The sequence below is a fragment of the Suricata suricatta genome, chromosome 6, assembly GCF_006229205.1.
Source record: "Suricata suricatta isolate VVHF042 chromosome 6, meerkat_22Aug2017_6uvM2_HiC, whole genome shotgun sequence".
Classification (NCBI taxonomy): Eukaryota; Metazoa; Chordata; class Mammalia; order Carnivora; family Herpestidae; genus Suricata; species Suricata suricatta.
The window spans coordinates 116,761,358-116,782,974 of record NC_043705.1 but is presented as its reverse complement, the minus strand read 5'-3'; the positions used below and the strand labels follow the sequence as shown (position 1 = coordinate 116,782,974).

General features: G+C 43.7%; 1 protein-coding gene across 1 annotated transcript; it reads left to right on the top strand.

Annotated features, from left to right (window-relative positions):
- Nucleotides 1-1,247: 1,247 nt before the first annotated feature.
- PTGER4 (prostaglandin E receptor 4) lies at nucleotides 1,248-14,704 on the top strand. Its single transcript, XM_029940961.1, has 3 exons — nucleotides 1,248-1,331; nucleotides 1,810-2,731; nucleotides 12,759-14,704. The coding sequence occupies exons 2-3, from the start codon at nucleotides 1,853-1,855 to the stop codon at nucleotides 13,347-13,349; spliced, it is 1,470 nt and encodes a 489-aa protein (XP_029796821.1). The 5' UTR covers nucleotides 1,248-1,331; nucleotides 1,810-1,852; the 3' UTR covers nucleotides 13,350-14,704.
- Nucleotides 14,705-21,617: the final 6,913 nt, after the last annotated feature.

Sequence of the window (21,617 nt, the reverse complement as noted above, 5' to 3'; positions counted from 1 at the left end):
CTCTCTCTCTCTCTTCTTTTTTTTCTTTTGCCTGGGGATGCCCAACGGAGCGCAGCCCACAGACTGGGCACTGCCAACCAACTACTTTCAAGGATGGATTGTAGTTCCTTTCAGAGCGCAGATTCTTCGTAGTTTCCCAGCCCGAGCCTGGCACCCGCCCGCCGCGTCCGGTGCGCGCTCCCTACTTCGAGCCCGCGGCCGCGTGCTCACACACCCCGTGCCTCTCCACCCTACCTCCCCCGGGGCCGCGCGCGCGCGCGCACACACACACCTCGGCCGCTCCTCGGCCGCTCCAAGGTGGAGTTGTAAAGCAGTTGACCTCCCTGCCCAGCAACCAAATGTTGCGATCCACAAGTAGAAGGTGCGAGAAACAGCCCACTCGGAGCAGAAGGCAATGGGGGAGAAGGGATGCTGGTTTCAGAGTTAGCCCCCTTTGAGTGGCTAAGAGGGTTCCCGGGAGAGCACCCGGACTTCCCAGGTTCCCGCGACAGCAGCACTCGGCACAACAGCCTGAGGCGCGCGGCCACATCCTAGCGACCCCAGGCCCGGCGGGGCGATAAACGCTGTGCGGAACGGGTCCAGGCCGGGGGCGAGGGGCAGTGCAGCTCGGAGCCCCGCCCCCTGCCCGGCGCACCGCCTGTCGGCGCAGAGGACTGAAGACACGCCCCGCCCACTGCAGGTCTGGCCAATGGGCTCCCGGGCCGCTCACTGTGTGTCCCCGCCTCGGCCGGGGAAACTTGGAGCTGGAGAAAAGTTTGTGCAGAGGCTGGAAGGACGAGAGCAGAGCTCGAAACCCTGCAGCCAAGAGGAAGAAGATGAAAGGTCCCAGGTCAGAGCCTCAGGCCGAGTGGACCTCAAGCCGCCCGCAGGGCGCCGGAAGCAGCCTCAGTGGCAGCCGCCAGCCCCGATAGCCGCCGGTGCTGCCCTGGGCTTCGGAGGAGGGCAACCTGATTCCGGGACTGAGGCTCACTGCCACCTGTGCGCGCGGCCCCCACATCTGACTGCTGTCCGCCCGGGCACGGGACCTGCGGGCTCCGAGAAGTTGGGTCCTGTCTTTGAAGGAACGAGGTGGGAAAAGGACGAAGAGGAAAGAAAGAAAGAAATCCGAGATCAGACTTCATTGACCCATCCCGCTAACTCTTCTGGTTCTCCAACTTTTTGAAAGCTGGCCATTCTGACCCCAGTTCCGGAAAATTGGCAGCCACGGAAACCCGGCTCTGAGAAGGCAAAGACTTGGCAGGCTCCACACTGAGCGGGGCGAGACTTAGGGCAGGTTGGAGGTTTATCCTGGACATCCGAGTGTTGGATGTCCACTGGCGCGGCAACCACAGGTGAGATGAGGGTTTGAGGGCACCGGGCAGAGAGAGAGCGGTGGGCGGGCGCTCCTCCAGCGGAGCCCCGGGAGGAGCGAGCGCGCTTTCCAAATTGCCTTCCGTAACTTGTTTTCAGTGAGGATTTTATTGACTCAGAATCTGTCGGGAATAAGAGCGAACCACTCACTTTTCCCTTGAGATTGGCCTTGTTCATCTTGGCAGTGGAGTGAGTTGGGCTGGAGGGGGCCGGGAGGAGGCGAGAATGGCAGTATCAACTAACAAGTATTGATGACAGCAGAGTGGGGCTGCTGGCAGGAGGGATCCTGAGCCTGGCGATTTCGGTAGCTGAAGTTGGTAAGTGGCTACTCTCCACGATGCAGGCAGGATCGAGTTGTTGGCCTTGTCTCATCAGCCTTTTGTTTCTTGGGCGCGGGTCTGACACCTTGCAAGTGGTAATGTCATCTCACCGCGCCTTTGTCTCTCCTACCATCCCCAGACCCAGCCTCGAAGTCCAAGGCTGTGTGCCGCGGGCCACCACCATGTCCACCCCTGGGGTCAATGCGTCCGCCTCCTCTACCCCCGACCGTCCAAACAGCCCGGTGACCATCCCGGCGGTGATGTTCATCTTCGGGGTGGTGGGCAACCTGGTGGCGATCGTGGTGCTGTGCAAGTCGCGCAAGGAGCAGAAGGAGACGACCTTTTATACATTGGTTTGCGGGCTGGCCGTCACCGACCTGCTGGGCACGTTGCTGGTGAGCCCGGTGACCATCGCCACGTACATGAAGGGCCAGTGGCCCGGGGGCGAAGCGCTCTGCGAGTACAGCACCTTCATCCTGCTCTTCTTCGGCCTGTCGGGCCTCAGCATCATCTGTGCCATGAGTATCGAGCGCTACCTGGCCATCAACCACGCCTACTTCTACAGCCACTACGTGGACAAGCGGCTGGCGGGCCTCACGCTCGTCGCGGTCTATGCGTCCAACGTGCTCTTCTGCGCGCTGCCCAACATGGGCCTGGGCAGCTCGCGGCTGCAGTACCCGGACACCTGGTGTTTCATCGACTGGACCACCAACGTGACGGCGCACGCCGCCTTCTCCTACATGTACGCGGGCTTCAGCTCCTTCCTCATTCTCGCCACCGTGCTCTGCAACGTGCTGGTGTGCGGCGCGCTGCTCCGCATGCACCGCCAGTTCATGCGCCGCACCTCGCTGGGCACCGAGCAGCACCACGCGGCGGGCCCCCTGGCCGTGCCCTGGGCCCCCTGCCGCGGCAACCCGGCCGCCGCCTCCCCCGCCCTGCCGCGCCTCAGCGACTTTCGCCGCCGCCGGAGTTTCCGCCGCATAGCGGGTGCCGAGATCCAGATGGTCATCTTACTCATCGCCACCTCCCTGGTGGTGCTCATCTGCTCCATCCCTCTCGTGGTGAGTGACCGGGAATGGGGCCCTGTTGGGCCCTTTCCTCGCACCGACTCCCTCCTCCGTCTACCGCTTCCTCCTTTCCCTCTCCTGCCCCGGCCGTGAACGTAGCTCCAGCTCAGGCCTGGGATCTCGACCCTCGGCTTCCCAGACCAGGCCCAGCCTCCTCCTGCGGCCGCATCCCTCATGAGATGTAGTAGGTGCTTTTCTCCTACGTCCCCGAGTTGCTTTCTCCGAAAGCCTGTCTCCTTTCTCCCCCGGGACAGCCCCTACCCCTTCCTGCCTGACATTGGCCTTGAGCCTTCCGGGAACACCTGCCACTCCTTCAGATGTGGAGGGGAAACCGCTGTAGTGTGACTTAGCCCCGTCCCCCACCGTGAAGCTCAGAAGCCCGACACTTCGAAACTTTCTCGCGGGTGGTGACCTCATTGTTCTGCCCCTTTCCTTAGGGGCAGCGCGGGGTTTGGTACTTTGATTTTTGTACCGATTTGTTTTTTGCTTTTGTTTTTGGTTTCCGTTTGGGGTTTTTTGCATGTTTGTTTTGGTCGATTATCTAGAAGTTTAGAGCTAGAGAGACGATGTGTTTTGGTCTCATCTAATGCCCTCACTTCACACAGGGCTTGACTTGCTTAAAATAATCTAGCAGAACCACCCTGTCAGGCTAGATTCCCTGCTCTTGACCATGCTGCACCCTGGGAGGACATCTCCTTGCACATGTGGGTCACCAGTTCCTACCAGGGCACAGCCCAGAGTCAGCTTCCTTAATTCGTTCTTGGGACCAGGAAAGCCAGGTTCCTCACAGGGCCTAGTAAGGACAGGCTGATATACATGGATCATGAATTCTCAGCAACCGTGAGAGGACAGTGTCATTCTAAAGAAAAAAAACCTTTAGAGATGGTCATCTAATGATCGCCAAGCCCAAACCCTGCAGCTTATGAACCTCAGACCCACCTGACTCCAAACCCTGTTCATATAATATTACATCACGTCTCACTCCCAGAACATTTCTAATTTTGGCCTTCGTACAGTGTGTGCATTTGAGTCTTGGCACACTTACTTTCAAGACACCGCCTTCTTTAAAATTGCCTTTGGATTGACTTTGGTATAAGCAGAAAGGTTGAAAATGTACCTAGTTCTCTACCTTGCCTGTCATTACAACGGAGTGCGCCCAGAAATTGCTGGGCTCACTCGCATCATACTCTATCTAGAGTTTCTCCCGAAAGCAACAGGTTCTGAGTTCTTTCATCTCTCAAAACACTGCATTTCTGGAAATTCTCAACTACCAACTCAAAAAGAAATGAATTCTCTCTCTTATGCTGGTTGGGAGCAAGAGAAAATAAATGCAATGAGCTATTATTCTTTTCTCTTATTAATACTGTCCAGAGATATTTAATATAAAAGAGATATTTATCTCTGATAAAAGTGAATGTAAATGGAAGGAACCTAGATATGGCTGAGAGCCAGCACACAGTAGCTTCTTGACAATTTGTATAAACAGAAATGAATATAATTGGCCAGAAGGGCCTTTGAACCATTCCAGGACCCGATATATCTTACCAAGTTAAGTCACACTTGAGCCACATAAATATATTTTACTGCCTGTAATGGCAACTCAACAGTGAGATTTGGAAGAAACAAATCTGCTCCAGCTGGGGCTCCCTTCTCCAGCTTCTGCCTTCTGTTTTACAGAACAGTCAGTGAGAAAGTGACTGCTCGTTACGTACAGAACATCCACTTTAAGGACCTGAGGAATTAGAGCTAGAAGTTTAGCAACATGCACAGATGTTTAAAATAAGAAGCTGTTGATGACTGTCCCATCACAGATGAATTGTTTTCTGGGAGCATCTAGAGAGGCATTAAAAAACTTCATTCATTTCATGGGCTGAAGTGGTGGACCTGACCCCTATGGGGCAGGGCCATTTATCACAAAGTGTTTGAAGTTATTTAAAATGCCAGAGGCAAGAAATTATACGAGCTATACTTGCAGTTTGCAAAAGAGCCACATTTCAACCAACAACTGCTATCCACTCTAATCTATAAAGGCAGTCACATGCAGTAGATACTAAGTAATTTTACTCTGAAAATTGGAACTGGCTCAACCAAGAAGTATTCATGTGCTTTGAGTAATGAAGAATCATACAAGTAATAGTAGCTTCAGCTTTTAGCCTTTAGTTCTGCTACTAACCTCTTAATTTCAGAATCAGTTTAATTGTAAATTAATGATAAGCAGTGAGGTCATTATACTACTCACCCTCCCACAGCTTGGCTGTTACTGAAAGAGTTAAAAGGGGAATTTACCCATAACTGTCATCTTCCTTGGCTTACTTTTGCAACTTTCATGTATTTTCATGTTTCTCATATTGAGACTGTAATTTAAGTTTAAAGTTTCTGAACCGTGACATTTAAAGCAATCAGACCTATCTTCAGTTCCAAGGAAACTAATGAAGCACTTTTTTATACTTCTGTCAAATTGAGTTGGTTGCTAATCCTACTTGAGGAAAATCAAACCTTTCAAACATCTAAAATGCTTTGGAAAGGCTGATAGAGCAAATATAGTTTGCTTGGATTTCAGAAAGCTTGACATAGTGTATGAGGTGAACAGGCAATCACTTGAAAGGCGTATTTTGTCCTTTGGACACCAGGGAAGAAAAATCTATAGTGGCTCTTATAGGGCAGTTGATATTGAGTTTCATAGAAAAAGCAAATTTTAATTTGTTTTCCAAAACATACATCCAAATAGAGCTTGGAATGGAAATTGGGAAAACTTGGGAAATTAATCATAGATATAAGAAACTGTGCTAAACTTAATAAACTTTCTAAAATGAGTCATTCAACAAACAGAGAAGGTATAAGTACATTTGACAAGAAACATTACATGACAAGATTTGGTGGTTCATGTCATTTTGTCTATTCTTCTATTTAAAACCAGTGTGGAGTTTTTTTTAAACCCAGAAAAAGCTGAAGAAATGAGAGAGTCTATGCTTAAGATAAATAAAAGGGACTGAATTCTCAGACACACGCAGGCAGGACAGGCTCTTAGGGTCCCAGTGTTCAATGCTGTAGCACGTCTCATGCCCGATTTTTGCAGTTACTAATGTTAAGATAACAATTAAAATCAAATCTTTTGCTTCAGGGCTAAACAGACTGTAAGATTTTTGGAAGAGCATTTTTCCCCGTGCATAGGCAAGCTGAGGCATATTAATAGCTTACTTGTTTCTTTTATTTTCTTTCTTCTTACTCTGAAGTAACAAGTATTCATCTCTGTTAGGGGTAGAATCCAATTTGATTCATCTTCTGCCTTGGACAGGTAAAACAGGGATGCTTAGGAAAATACCTTTCTGTGAGTGTTTATTTGGCTGTTTACTAATAAACCGGTTGTCTTGATACAGCCTTCACCAGCATTTGATCAGGAAACATTTATTACAGCAGAGGAAGCTGTAAATAGTTACCCTTTTGTTTACTGTAGGCAGACTGAAGTAGAGTCACAGATCAGCTGGTGGCATTTCAAAGCACAAATCACATTTAAAGGTATAAGCGTAATGCCATAAATTTCACTACCATCACAGCAGAACCTGAAGGATTTGATTCGTTTTTCAAATAAATTTGGCTAAGTTAAAAAATGGCAATTCCTGGGGTGTCTGGGTGGCTTAATTCTGTCACGTGTTGGACTCTTGGTTTTGGCACAGGTCATGAACCCAGGGACATGGGATCAAGCTCCCAAGTTGGGGGCTCCGTGTTGAGCATGGACTCTCTCTCTGCCCCTCCCCTGCTTGAGTGTTTCTCTCTCTCTCTAAAAAAAATTAGCAATTCCTGAAAGCAGTGTTTTAGTCATAACTATGGAATTGGTAGAACCTTGGAGACTTCAGAGTAGCACATAAAAGAGCTTCCCAAGTAGGGCTTGTCAGCTGAGCCTTGAAGCTCTAGGAAGAACGGAGGGTTGGCCAATGTTTTCCCTCTGCTCCTCAGTTTTCTCACCTGCAGATGAAGAATTTATATCCTTCTGCAACTTGCTGGTGGGGCTGTGGGGAGTCCCATCTAACAGACTGTCACCATGCTTGGCTGACCTGTCAAGGCTTGGTTTTATGGAACATTTACTAACAAGATTGCCTCCCTCCCCCCAGACATGAAGTGATTCTTGTAATCTCCTATTAGAATATTTAAAGGTAGACTTAAAAAAAAAAACTTCAGGAAATAAATGTTCAATGTAGAGATTAAATAATTTGCCTGCAGTAGATGGTGACCCAGAGGGACGGAGAACTCTCTTACACCACCACACTCAAGAACTCTTTCCACTAGCCTTTATGTAAAGATTTTTTTTGTCATTAAAAAAAAAAAGGTGGTAAGAATTTCTAGTAACAGCTGTGTCAATTTTGGATTCTTCACACAACAGTTAGATAACCAAGCAAGCACACACAGATAATTCTTTTTGTGTTCTTGGAACAGAACACGTAGCACACACAAATCCGGCTACAAGATCGTGTCATTTATTGGAAAGCATTTGTACTTTGTCAGTCAATTACTAAATTGGTCTCATCAAAATTTCGACATTCTTTTTCAATTAGACATCCTCTGTCAACAGGTTTTTCTCACATAGGAAGCGCATGCCTTTTGGTGCCAAAGCTACCTCTGAGCTGTGGTTGGGGAATTATTCACATATTCCACAGCAGCCGAATTTCCATGTATGGCCAGGGCAGCAGATGCATCATGTTACGTACCTAGGCCTTGTATGAAGCACTTTCATAATTTGTACATTAATTAGAAGGAGCAGAGCCAGGATTTGAAGAGAGGCTTGTTTCGTTCCAAAGCTTGTGCCCGGACCTCTGCAACACGCAGCCTCCCTCACAGCCCTCCTGTCACCACACCTTCTTGGGAATTTATCATATTGTCTCGCAGTTCTGTTCCAATGCTTAGAATGTTGTAACATATGTCAACATTAAAGATAAGCCATGTGCGCCAATCCGCAGCTCCTGAAAAACAGATTCACTTTCAAAACTGCAAGAGAGTATCTATGTTGTTTGTATGGAGTGAACTTCTTAAGCTGTCTTGCCCGCCCCCCCCAGAGATTCTATTATAGCAGCAGCACGCTCTTCCAACACCAAAGACTGCCTGAACATGTGTGTGTGTGAAGCGTGTAAGGACAGGAATTCCAGAAAAGTGCTCTCGCCGCCCACCCCACATGACCCTGAAGTCCTGCTGTGGGTGTTCCCATCTCCATCTGGAGTCTCCCTCGCTTTGGGCGAGCAAACCAAGTAGCCTTTAAAGTGAGGCAGAGATTGCTAAACTTTTTCACAAGTTACGGAGTGCATTCATTTTGTCTTTTTCTCCACCCCAATGCCAACATGCTACGAAGGAAGGCTAGTTTGTCTTCATTTTTTTAATTATTTGCGAATGTTTTTATCTGTATTTTTAAATGTTGCTTTCATTCTCCTCTTTGTTGCTACCTTGTGAGCTCCCCTTTGCTGAAATGACATTAAATGACCAGGCTCAGTGGCTTGTATGAATTGTAAGCTTGTCCCCCTCTCCGTGGAACGCTAAAATAGGGCTTCCTTCCTTCCCTTGGACGCCAGTCAAAATCTCGCAAAGCTGTGGAGGAGCTGAGATACAGAGTGATGGGATCTTTCCTCGCTTCTCATCCCCTTGGATGACGGGAGCTCATGAATTTTTTTACAACACTCTAGCTTTTCGGAAAGGTCATAGGAATTTTCAAATAAAATGCTAACTCCTAAATACATTCCTGTAAATAGATACAAATTTCATTCCTTTTCTGTCCATTTCTACTGTTCAAAAATGTTCCTTCTTTCAATACTAACCATATTTCCTTTGAGGTAATGTGGGAAAGGCAACCAACAACAAGAGAGTTCCATGTTAAAAATCTCAGAAATGCCACGTTCAGACTTAACCAAGCTTCTATTCTGAAAGAGGATCTTAGAAATGGCTGAGCAAACGGATTCTTAGAGATAACCTGTGGATCAAAAACTTCCAAGTGGAGCAACACCGCCACCTAGAGGCTATAAGTCTCCAGTTCTCACAGAGCCTGCCTAGGTGGTTTTTTGTTTGTTTGTTTTTTGTTTCTAAAGACTATGCACAGGGAGGGCCTGATACTAATAGATGTAAGTCCATTGTTTCTTTTACTTGTAGGAACATAGTATGTGATGTGAGTAAAATAGAGACCTCATGGTTTTTACCAATGATTCCATTGTCAGGAAATAATTCTTAAGCAGAAAGCCAGCCAGCCTGGTAGACCAGAAAAAGCAACATGGAAGTCATCGGAAGACCTGAGCTCAGACCAGAATGAGCCACCAGCAAGGTGGCTTGATAAGTTCCTCAAAACCTTCAGGTCTCAGTAGCACTTCATCTGAGAAAAGCCCGTAGACCTGAGGGCATCTCTCAGCGTCCAAATACAGCATATGGTGACATGAAACCAAAGTGCTTTCTAGCACTAGTTTTTATAAAATGGAAGATCAACCATGCTTTGTCTTGATAATATTTATCCAAGCCCAGTTTCTTTTTTTTTTAACTTTTTTTTAAATGTTTTATTTATTTTGATACAAAGAGAGACAGAGCATGAGAGGGGAAGGGGCAGAGAGAGAGAAGGAAACACAGAACCGGAAGCAGGCTCCAGGCTCTGAGCTAGCTAACAGCACAGAGCCTGATGCGGGGCTCGAACCCACAAACGTGAGATCTGACCTGAGCCGAAGCCGGAGGCTTAACCGACTGAGCCACCCAGGCGCCCCATATCCAAGCCCAGTTTCTAAAGTCATTTTAAGTCATCTATACTTCTGTTTATTCTAGTTCAGTTTTTATTTAGTTGTCTACCAGAGATCAAGGTATTAATTTGATAATAGTTAGAGCCATTTGGTCATTTTATTTTATTCTGTGAGATTTACAGGACCATAATCCTGATCCAAAACATTTAGGGCCAAATGTGTTTTAGAATTTAGAATTTCTTAGCTTTTAGAATTTTAGTAATATGTAATATTACACATTAGCCATATGTAATGTTCCCATCAAAATTGGAACAATACCTCTAAAGCAAAACCCAGGAACACTTATACTAAGTAGAATAAATAAGCTATAAGTAGCCTCACAGTCTGGTTCAGTTCAGGTTTTACTGCCAAAATAAGTTTAGGTCAGGTTTTGCAACCAAAGACAAAACAAAACAAAGGGATAGCAACAAAGCAACAGCAATTGAAAAACAATAATTTCTTAATAAGGGACTAGAGACCTGTAGCTGATCATAGTCTGAATTCCAGCTAAAGACAAAATAGAAACACAGTTACATCTCCTTGATCTAGGCTCATCTAGAAAGAAGTTTCACATGAGGATTTAGGTTCATCTAGAAAGAAGTTTCACATGAGGATCTAGGCTCATCTAGAAAGAAGTTTCACATGAATTGAGTTTTACAGATTTTACAGATTGCACTTATTTCCTTAAATGTTTTACACTTATTTTATCCAAATCATTATGTCTTTCTAAAATATCCCTTCTCTCATGGTGATTCATTCACCATGAATATTAATTATTATACTATATAGAAAAGTAGCAGTATTCTCCAGTCTTGTTAAAGTTAGAGCTATGTGCCCCGAATTAAATGACTCCAGCTCTGCTTTTGTGGGTTCTTTCTCCCTTTTATGGTTTTGTACATCCTCCTTGGCTGAGACTTGCCTCTTATTATTAAAATAATTACTAAAGGCAAATAATAATTGTTAAATAATTACTAAAGATAGAGGTCACTTATCTTTTTTTTTTAAGTTTATTTATTTATTTTGAGAGAGAGGGAGCATGAGCAGGGGAGGGACAAAGGGAGAGAATCCCAAGCAGGCTCCCTGCTATCAGTGTGGAGCCTGAAGCAGGGCTTGAACTCATGAGCCATGAGATCTTGACCTGAACTAAAACCAAGAATTGACGCTTCACTGACAGGCCACTGAGCGTCCCCAAGACAGATCACTTTTAAGGCTCTTTTTATATAAGGCAAGATTTTTACAAAAAAGATCCTAGTGGAGATGTCTGAGTGGCTCAGTCAGTTGAGCATCCAACTCTTGATTTCAGCTCAGGGCTTGTTGGTCTCATTGTTCTGAGGTTGAGCCCCAAGTTGGGCTCTGCACCGGGTATGGAACCTACTTAAATTCTCTCTCCTCCTCTCCCTCTGCCCCTACCCCACTCTGTCACTCAAAAAAAAAAAAAAAAATCTCCTAGTGGAATTAGAAGTAAGATTTAGACAATAATAATAATAATACTCCAAGAATAAAATATAGTCTTCCTTAAGTTTGCATAAATTCATTTGCTCTTCATTGAATCATTTGAAGTTCCCAGAAGTCATTTCCAGTGACTTTACACAGGGAATTACCTCTATTTGAAATGTTATGTCCTTCCTTCTAAATTTAGCAGCTCCCACTCACCCATCAAAACTCCCTGCAAGATCCCTCTTCTGTAGGAAGCATCCTCTGACGCCCTCCCCTCCGTATCTGGATTAGTTGTGCCCCATATGTACCTCACCTATTTCATTTAATCACCCTGCAGTCAGAGTTGACCTTCCTTCCTGTCTGCTGTGCTATAGATTACTCTCTGCCTTCAAGAAGTTTGTGATATTCAGGGGCACCTGGGTGGCTCAGTCAGTTAAGCCTCTGACTTCAGCTCAGGTCATGATCTGACAGTTTGTGGGTTTGTGGGATCGAGCCCCGCATCGGGCTCTGTGCTGATCGTTCAGAGCCTAGAGCCTGCTTCCAATTCTGTGTCTCCATTCTCTTTTTCACTCACTCACTCACTCACTCACTCAAAAATAAAATCAAAACATAAAAATAAGTTTGTGGTATTCGATGCAACTTTTTGTGGCCAGACTTATCACAATGTCTAACACACAATAAGTACTTATGATTAAATGATTAAATGCATGAAAGAATGTAAGTAATTAGAGGAAGAGCAAAATTTTTGAACTGCCAAAAGAAGACCCCGAAATAGCAAACAGGTTTGTTAGGGGCTCCTTCTGCTTACATCATTTATGCCTGCCCATCCTGGGGTGGGCTGGCAGCCATACCTTTTGCCTCTCATAGCTCAAAGAGCAGTGGAAGAATTGAATTGTTTACCCCAGTCGTCTGTGCAGAGTGCGCTTTCAGCACCTGGCTCTTTACTGGCAATGGAGAGATTGATTCTGACTGGAGTTTCAGGATGGATCCACCAAGTGACCGTCATTGAGCCAAACTACAGTTTGCAAGCAGTGGGGGGCCACTGAATGTTTAGGGATTGAGCAACACATTCAGATCAGCTTTCTAGAAGTAATCCTTTGGTGGCAGTTTGGAGGCTGGATTGGAGAAGGGAGAAACTAGAGGCAGGAAAGCTCCTTTAATGGCCGATGCAGTAATCCAGGTGAGGAATGCGCTGAAAGCGGGAAGACTGGAGGAGGCTTTTCAAGGAAGATTTGATAACACTAGATAATTCTTAGAACTGGGGAACAGACTCCACAGAGAAAATAGAAACTATTCGCTGGTCATTCTGGATGACAGGAGATTCAGATATTGGTTTTAAAGTTTCCAATATATATTTACTGGACTCTATAATAAAGGAATCCCTGGGCTTTTCTGTGATGATTAGATGGTTAGTTGACTTACAAAATGAATTTCATTTAAATATATAAGAAAGCAACTGGAATAAGGGAAATCAGTGGCTATCTGGGGGAAGAAAGATACTTCATTAGAATTATAAAAACTTAAGAGCACTCGCAGTAATTAATAAACTGTTTCTCAGAGAAACTTCATGCTTGTGTCGCCTGTACATACAGTGCATTTTTGTAAGCCATCTTTGATCTAAGGAAGATATTCATAGGATAGTTACAAAAATTTTTAAGTTACACTACCTCAAAACAAATGTAATTGCACAATCGCTGTTTTCTGAGGCTTATCGCGTAAGCTGCTCTTTCTTGGCACTTACTAACAGAAAAGAAGAGGGCTAGCTAATGTAGACAGGTTAGGCATTGCGTGTAAATACTTCCCTAGTTGGTTAGTGCTAAAATCTAAATGTGGGCATCTCACTTATGCAGGTACGGGTGTTCGTCAACCAGTTATATCAGCCACGTTTGGTGGAAGACATCAGCAAAAACCCGGATTTGCAGGCCATTCGAATTGCTGCTGTGAACCCCATCCTGGACCCTTGGATCTATATCCTTCTGCGGAAGACCGTGCTCAGCAAAGCAATCGAGAAGATTAAATGCCTCTTCTGCCGCATCGGCGGGTCCCGCAGAGACCGTCAGGGACCGCACTGCTCAGACAGCAGGAGGACATCTTCCGCCATGTCCGCCCACTCGCGCTCGTTCCTCTCGCGAGAGCTAAAGGAGATCAGCAGCACGTCTCAGACCCTCCTTTACCTGCCGGACCTCAGTGACAATGGTCTCGGAGGCAGGAATCTGCTTCCGGGTGTACCCGGCATGGGCCTGGCCCAAACAGACACCACCTCGCTGAGGACTTTGCGAATATCGGAGACCTCGGACTCCTCCCAGGGGCAGGATTCGGAGAGTGTTTTACTGGTGGATGAGGTCGGTGGGAGTAGCAGGCCTGGGCCTGCCCCGAAGGGGAGCTCCCTGCAAGTCACATTTCCTAATGAAACGCTGAACTTCTCAGAAAAATGTATATAGTGGCTGAGGAAAGAAACACAGCACTATTTCTGGAAGCATATAAAATCCTGTGCAATAGACACATAAATGAAGTGTTTCGCTGTGCTCAGAAGGGCTGTTCTCGTCCATCAGCTCACATTAAAGAATATCTGGGCTCTTTAGCACTTTTCGAACAACCAAGTTGAGTCCTGCGGGACCCAGTGTCTGAAGCACGTTGGTGGTCACTTCACTAGGACACAGAAGTTCCATCACCGCCTGATGGCCGGCAAGATCTACCCTCAGTTTTACTACCTGATAGGATGGCGTAAGTTTTGCTATTTTCACAGCACCCAGAGCTTTATACCTGGACTGCAGCGGAAGGCCAGGTACAGAAGGGCTCGATTCCAATAAACTATGAGGACTCTCTTATGACTTAAGTGTTTCACTAAAGCATGAAATGTGAATTTTATTGTTGTAAATATGATTTAAGGTATTTAAAGTATTTTCTTCTCTGTGAGAAGGTTTTTGTTAATACAAGGTATAAAGAAATTACGGTAATTCCTCTCTTCCCGGTATAACCAGCTCAAGTTACAGATGTTAGATTTTTTTTTTCATAAACAAGTTCAGGCCAAGGTGTTGAAAATACACAGGGAGACTCGGAGCTATTAAAAAAAGATGAATTTTTAAGATAGAGTTTAGGATTATAAAAGGAATAAATCAAAATGGGTTTTTTTTTACATGAATATTAGCCCAAAATTTTAAAGTTCTTTCCAAGCTATGTATAATACATAGTGAAAATTTTTAGTGATGCTGTATGGATTTATCCAGAAAACTGTGATTTCAGGAGAGGCTAACCTGCTGGTAAATATTTTCTACTTTTGTCCCCACTGATATTTTTTAAAATATAATGTAAAATTTTAAGTTTCAATAAAGAACCCATAATTGAAGTGTATAATATAAAAGAAGTCCAAGCAACTTGTTTACCTCTTAAAGTGTTCATAGTTTTACTTTCCTAAGGAATGATCTAGAATATCCTTTAAAATTTAAGAGGAAGGCAGATTGTATCATGAAGGTCTTTATTTTGAGATGTGGAAGGATCACAGATTTTCTAAGAGTTCGACAACATACGGGGTGCAGAAGTTGGACACACGAGGGCGCCCTTCTAGTGGTTTTGTGAATTACCCAGTGATGCTTTACACATGTGAAGGACCTTTCTCAAGGAAATACTAAGCATGTTTTGTTGCTTGAAGTGTTTTTGTGAATTGCTTGGTTATAATTAAATTCTGAGCCTGATAGTGACGTGGTTTTGAGAAGCAGTTGTACCAACTGAAATTATTTTGGAGCGTATAATAAATAAATACACTCAGTCTGAGTTCCATATCATCAGTTTTGGAAAACTTGTGTGATTATTGTTTGTTTGTTGGAGGTCATCATCCATCTCCTTTTTTTTTTTTAATTTTTTTAAATGTTTATTCTGAGAGAGAGAGAGAGAGAGAGAGAGAGAGAGAGCGCGCACAAGGAGGGAAGGGGCCGAGAGAGGGAGACACAGAATCAGAAGCAGTCTCCAGGCTCTGAGCTGTCAGCACAGAGCCGACGTGGGGCTCAAACCCATGAACCATAAGATCATGACCCAAGCCGAAATGGGACTCTCAACGGACTGAGCCACCCCAGCACCCCATCTATATCCTTTTAAATTGGAATAAATTGTTTCATTTTGAAGTTATATCAAATTTAGGGAAAAAGTTGCAACAGTACAAAGCCTTGGATCCACTTAGTGGAGAATGATCCTTAGAAACCAAGATCTGGGTGTAAGGTGTACTCAAAGTCACGTTTGTGTATGGGCGGCGGAAAGTATGGGAGGGACATTATGCCTAACTTGCTGCATGTGAAGAACCCAGATATTTATTACAAAAAATTAACATAAGCTTATGGCCCTTCCTACTTGTAAATTCTCTGAATCAGTGCTCTCAAACTTTATCATACATCAGAAGCGTCTGGAGAGCTCATAAGAACAGTTTCTGATTCAGTAGGTCTGAAAGGAAAGCTCCTAGTGACTCCAATGGTGGCAGCATGAGGACACCCTTGGAGTGGAAGTAATCCCCAAGAGTGTGGTCATCATTTGCTATGTGCAAGCTTAAAAATATATTTTTGGACGATGTCAGAAAAATAGGACTGTCATCTTCACAGACCTGAAGGCACAGTGATTCTCAGCTGAGGGCGGTGTAGCTTAGCAAAGGAGTGTGTGGCTCAAGCCCGAGATGTTCTGTTTCACCCTGCTAACCACAACTAAGAGAACAGTGTTTTCGGAGAATATTTTACCTGTGAAGGAGGCTTTCATTTTTCTCCCATATATGTGGACAATGAGACAACCCCCAGATATGTATATAAATGAAATATATATATATTACAAGATGTTGTGTGTGTGTGTGTGTGTGTGTGTGTGTGTGTGTGTGTCACCTGTGTTAGGGGGAAAAACAAAAGCCTCATTCACAAGTTAGCATTACTAATACTCAGAGCATAATCTCACTCATTCTTCACTTCAGGTTCACCACCCAGAATACTGATTCTGGCTTATTCTTTTTTAATTAAAATATGACTCACAGATTATGAAGTTTGCCCCATATTTTATTGTGTTCACAGAATGCAGCCATCACTGCTATCTGATTCCAGAACATAGTTATCATCCAAAAAGAAACCCATCTGCAGTCACCCCCCCTTCTCCTCTCTCCCCAGCACCTGGCAACCCTGTACTTCATGGATTCTCCTATTCTGGACATAAATGCAGCCATACAATATGTGGGCTTTACTATTGGGCTTTTTTCACTTACCACAGTATTTTCAAGGTTTATCCAGGTTGTAGCGTGAATCAATACTTCATTTCCTTTTTAAGGCTGAATCATATTTCTGTATTTCTGATAGCAGCCTCTGTATACAAGTTTATATGGGAACATAAGTTTGCAATTTTCTATACCTGGGAATAAAGTTGCCGGGTGATATGTTAACTATTTGTTTAATTTTGTGAGGAACTGCCAAACTTTGCCCAAGTGGCTGCACCACTTCGCATTCCCACCACCCGTGTACCAGGGTTCTGATTTCTCCATATCCTCGCCAATCCTCATTATTGTCTTTTTTGGTTATAACCATCCTAATGAATATGCAGTGGTACCTCACAGCGGTTTTGATTTGCATATCCCTAGTGAGTAACGATGTTGAGAATCTTTGCATATGCTCATGGGCCATTTGTATATCTTCTCCAGAGTAATGTCTATTCAAATCCCTTGTGCATTTTCAAATTGGGTTGTATGTCCCTATTAGTTTGCTAGGGCTGCCATAACAAAATACCACCCAGACTGCATGGCTTCAAACAGAAATTTATTTTCTCACAGTTCTAGGGGCTAGGGGTCCAAGATCAAGGTGCCTTGCAGATGGCCATCTTGCTATGCTGTCACATGGCCTTCCTCTGTACACATGCTTCCCTGATGTCTCTTTTTATAAGGACACTATTCATACTGGATTAGGGCTCATCCTTATGACCTTGTTTAGCCTGAATTATCTATTTAAAGGCCCTCCCTCCAAATACAATTACAAAGTCAGGGTGGTGGGGGGAGAGTGGGGCTTCACCACATGAATTTCAAGGAGATACAGTTCAGTCCATGTGAGTGTCTTTTGTTTGTTGAATCTGGCTTATTAAAAGAACAACCAAGGAAGAAAAACTTCAGCATAATTCATCATTCGTTCTACATCTGTTTATAAAACGTGCCAGCTATGTTATAGGAAGACAGTTTCTTGCAAGAAACCTGTTCCTGATCATTTAGAGCTTCAAACTTTCTATGCAAGAAAGTTGTGATCGTCTAACCGGCTGATATTAAATTCTACCTGGTCCCAATGGGTCATACCTGATAGATCACTTTAACTCCATCTCATAATCTTTAAGACAATCTAGCCAACTAGGTCAAGTGTATTAGGAAAGACTGTGAGATTCATACAGCTATTAAAGTGGCACTTTGATGAGAAGATATGGAATACAAGAGTCCTTTCCCAAAGAACCACCACCCTCTCCATGAGTTCTGGGGTCACACTCACAAGTCCATGGGAAGACCAGGACATGGTAGTATTTACTGTTAACTATGCCTTTGGCCTTAAACCCTAAGGCAGAAAGAGCTGCATTACATGAAAGTCATTTTTCCTAAACCCCAGGCATCCCCTACTTTCCCAAAGTTTGCACTACACTACTTCACTTTTACAAAAGGTCTACATTTCACAACCAAAAAAATCTGAAGATTTTTCCTTTTACCAAAAAAGCCAAAAGGCAGAAATTGCATTCAGAGTTGGCTTTGCATTGAGCCATTACAGAAGCACACTGCCCTGAGCTTGGGCCCCCAAGCTCCTGCCCCAGGACCTACCCTCAGCATCTCAGCCTCAAGCTGCCAGAGCTTGAACTGTGTCTGTGAGCATCTGTGCTTTATCTGGGTTTATTTAGGGCATTTGTTGGCAAAATGTGTCCTAAGGTATCAAAAAAGTCTAAGAGAGGTTATTTTTAGGGTTTGAGAAAGCTCAAAATTTTTTCCTTATAAATTAATGGTGATTGCTTCTTCACTTTACATCATTTCAACTTATGAAACATCCAACAGACAAGTTCTACTTTTGGCTAGCAGTGAACCTGTACCAGTAATAGTTTTAGAACAAAACAAACCATGAAACCTGTTTCCTTCCCCTGCTCTCCCCACCACATGCCCTTCCCACCGCCACCAATTCTGAGGCTGAGATGCCGTGAGTATGATCTCAAGATTGCTCTCCAGGGGCGCCTGGGAGGCTCAGAGCATCCAGCTTCGGCTCAGGTGACGTTCTCACAGTTCGTGGGTTCGAGTCCCGCGTCGGGCTCTGTGCTGACAGCTCAGAGCCTGGAGCCTGCTTCCGATTCTGTGTGTCCCTCTCTCTCAGCCCCTCCCCTGCTCCTGATCTGTCTCTCTCAGTCTTTCAAAAATAAATAAATGTTAAAAAAAAAAAAGATTGCTCTCCAGATACACAAAAACTGGAAGCAGAGAAAAAGAGACTCCTATCAAAGAACGTGTCACCCTATTGCTTAGTATGGAGCAGTCCTGGGCCACACCTGGGGCTTTAGCTGTGGGCTGGAAGCACTTTGGGAAAACAGAAAAGAGAAAGATAATTGGGCCTCTTATCCTTACATCAATACCAGTGTCTCTACCATTCATTCATTGCCCTGCCTTTACCTGCCCAGATCATCCAGCCCAGTCCACACCATAGTGGAGAACAGAAGAGTACCCCAAACATTCGTGTCCTGAGAGCTTTTAACCATGGTGAGCCACCTACTAAAATCTGAACAGTTAAGTCAATATTTATTTTTGGAAAGGGATGAAACAAGATTCAGTGCAAGGGAGAGCAAAGAGAACACCAAGAACAATAAATAATGAAACAGCTCAAGACAACAGCTCTGTTGCAGGCTAAGAGGACATGCAGCCAGACTGCAGCAGGAGAGAGGGTTCTAGAAGGTCTCCAAGGTTTAAAAACATTTTGACAGATTATTTAACATTTGGCAATATTGAGAGTAGTAGTACATTTCTATTTGACCGTCAAGGGAAAAATTAGTATTATATTTATGGAAAACTAAAGAATAACAATAAAAAGGCAATTATTGACTTCATGAGAAAGAGAAGTACAAAAAAAAGGTAAAAATAGTAATATACTAGGTGAGATTATGTGTAATAATTACGCAGTCCTATTAAATAATGAATATAGTTTGAAGCCAAAATCATAGTCAGTTTTATTGGGAATGGAGTCAGAAGTAGTGAGTAAACATATTGGGGAACACAGGAGAACTAAATCATATTCAGCTGTAGTAAGAAATCAAGTTCATGTCACAGATTTCTAAAAATGAATAAGCAGTGAAATCACAACTGAAGAGGCTGCTTTTAGGCAACAGGCTTTAGCAATGGAAACCTGGCCAAGGCAAAAGGGCCCAACCTGACACAGACTCATTAAGCCCCTAACTGATCGAAGGGTTCTTACAACCAGGCACAGTTCCTATGATTGCCAAAAAAGGAAAAATTCCATCCGTCCCCCATACTCGCTCATTCTGCCACGTAACTATGGCCCCTCACCACCGCCACATGGGAGACAGTCTCTCCTTTGCTGTCCTGCCCACTTGCAGTGTATTCAATGAACTTTTGTTCTGCTGTCCGTGAATTATTTCACCGCCCATGCCAAAAGCCTCCACCCAGGCAGGTGGCTCCACAGCAATGGTGAACAGCAATCATATTTGTAAAAATCTTATAGTCTAAAAACACCAAGTATGCTTTTGAAACTCTCATACTGTTGGTGAGGTATAAAATTGATATAACGATTTTGAAAAAATAAATTTGGCATTATTTCCTTAAATTCAGATGTACACACTATCAATATAAATAATACTGTAGGGATTGAAACATCAAATACGTCTCAATGCATGACTTCATAATGATACCAAAACAAGCTGAAATACCTCACTAGTCACCTTTGGAGGATGCTCAGGAGCCAACCTCTTATTTGAGAAGTGCCATATTAATGAAAAGAGCAAAGACTCCATTAAAGAAAAAAAATGCCCTTACTACATAAATTGTTTCCCAAGGTCACAAAATAGTTGATAAAGGGAAGTGTTTCTTTTTTTAAAGAGTTTTTTTTATTACAAAAACACTAACATTTCATAGATGCTAATAAAATAATAGATCTAGGCAATGACAGTCAATGGCTACTGCTACTACAAAAAAAGACAGCCAGAAATATACTTCTGGTTTAAGCACTGAAAGACACCTTGCTATATTCTTGCCAAAGAATGAACCTGATCAATTTAAGGAAATGTAAATATAAAGGAACATTAACATTAGGTGGATGAAATAAACAAAACAAAACCTGGGAAATTCTGAAGAACAAAGAATTCCGTTCCTTGAAAAATAAATTGCAAGGAAAAAAAGGAAGGGAACCTATAAAAGATTAAGAGAGACCTCTGGGTGGCTCAGTCTGTTGTGTCCACTCTTGATTTGGGCTCAGGTCATGATCTCACAGTTTGTGGCATGGAGCCCCTCATTGGGCTCTGCACTGATGGCCTACTTGGGATTCTCTCTCCTCACTCTCTGTGACCCTCCCCCACAAGTGCCCCCTCTCTCTCTCAAAATAAATAAACATTTAAAAAAAAGATTAAGAGATATATCAAGATGCGATGAATGGACTTTTCTCAAGTTCTAATTTAATCAGACCAGGCTATCATTCAATGTGGCATAACTGACAAGACCTACAATGCTATTTTAAAACGGCACTTATAATTTATTGTTTACATTTTTTTAATGTTTATTATTTTTAAGAGATAGACCATGCGCAGGGGAAGGGCACAGAGAGAGGGAGGGAGACACAGGATCCAAAGCAGGCTCCAGGCTCTGAGCTTTCAGCACAAAACCAGATTGGGGCTCAAACCCACGGACTGTGAGATCATAACCTGAGCCAGTCAGATGCTTAACCAACTGAGCCACTAGGTGACTTCACTTGTTATTTCTATTAAACACTATTGAAAGAAATATCAAATCTACAGAAACATTTTGAGACAAGAGTGGGTGGAAATACTAAACATTTTTTCAAAAACTGAGGTCAGCATTATCCTGATTCAGGAACTACAAGAAAACTACAGACCAATATTCTTCAAGAACATCGATATAAGAATCATTAATATTTCTAAGAAAGGTCTAACACGGATAATCCAGCATGAATAAATAAGGTTTATCCCAGAAATGCTATTGATGTGCCATTTGAAAAATAAATATAATTCATCATATTAACAGGATAAAATGAAAAATTATAAGATCTTCTGGCAGGCAGAAAATACATTTAACATAATGTATTTACCCAGAAACTTCCTCAGTTGAATAAAGGACATGTATTAAAAAACAAAACAAAAACAAAAACAAAACAAAACTACAGGTGCCATCATACTTGATGGTAAAAGACTAAAAGATTATAAACAAGGCAAGAATGTCCTTTCTCTCAGCTTCTATTTAATACTGTGCTGGAGGTCCTAGCCATTGCAATAAGACAGATGGAAATAAAAGGCCTACAGTTTGAAAAGGAAGAAGAAAAACTGTCTTTATTCACAAAAACATGATAATATAGGTACAATATTATAAGAAATGTACAGGGGCACCTGGGTGGCTCAGTCAGTTAAGCGTCCAGCTTCGGCTCAGGTCATGATCTCCCGTTCGTGTGTTTGAGACGGGTGTCGGGCTCTGTGCTGACAGCTAGCTCAGAGCCTGGAGCCTGCTTCAGATT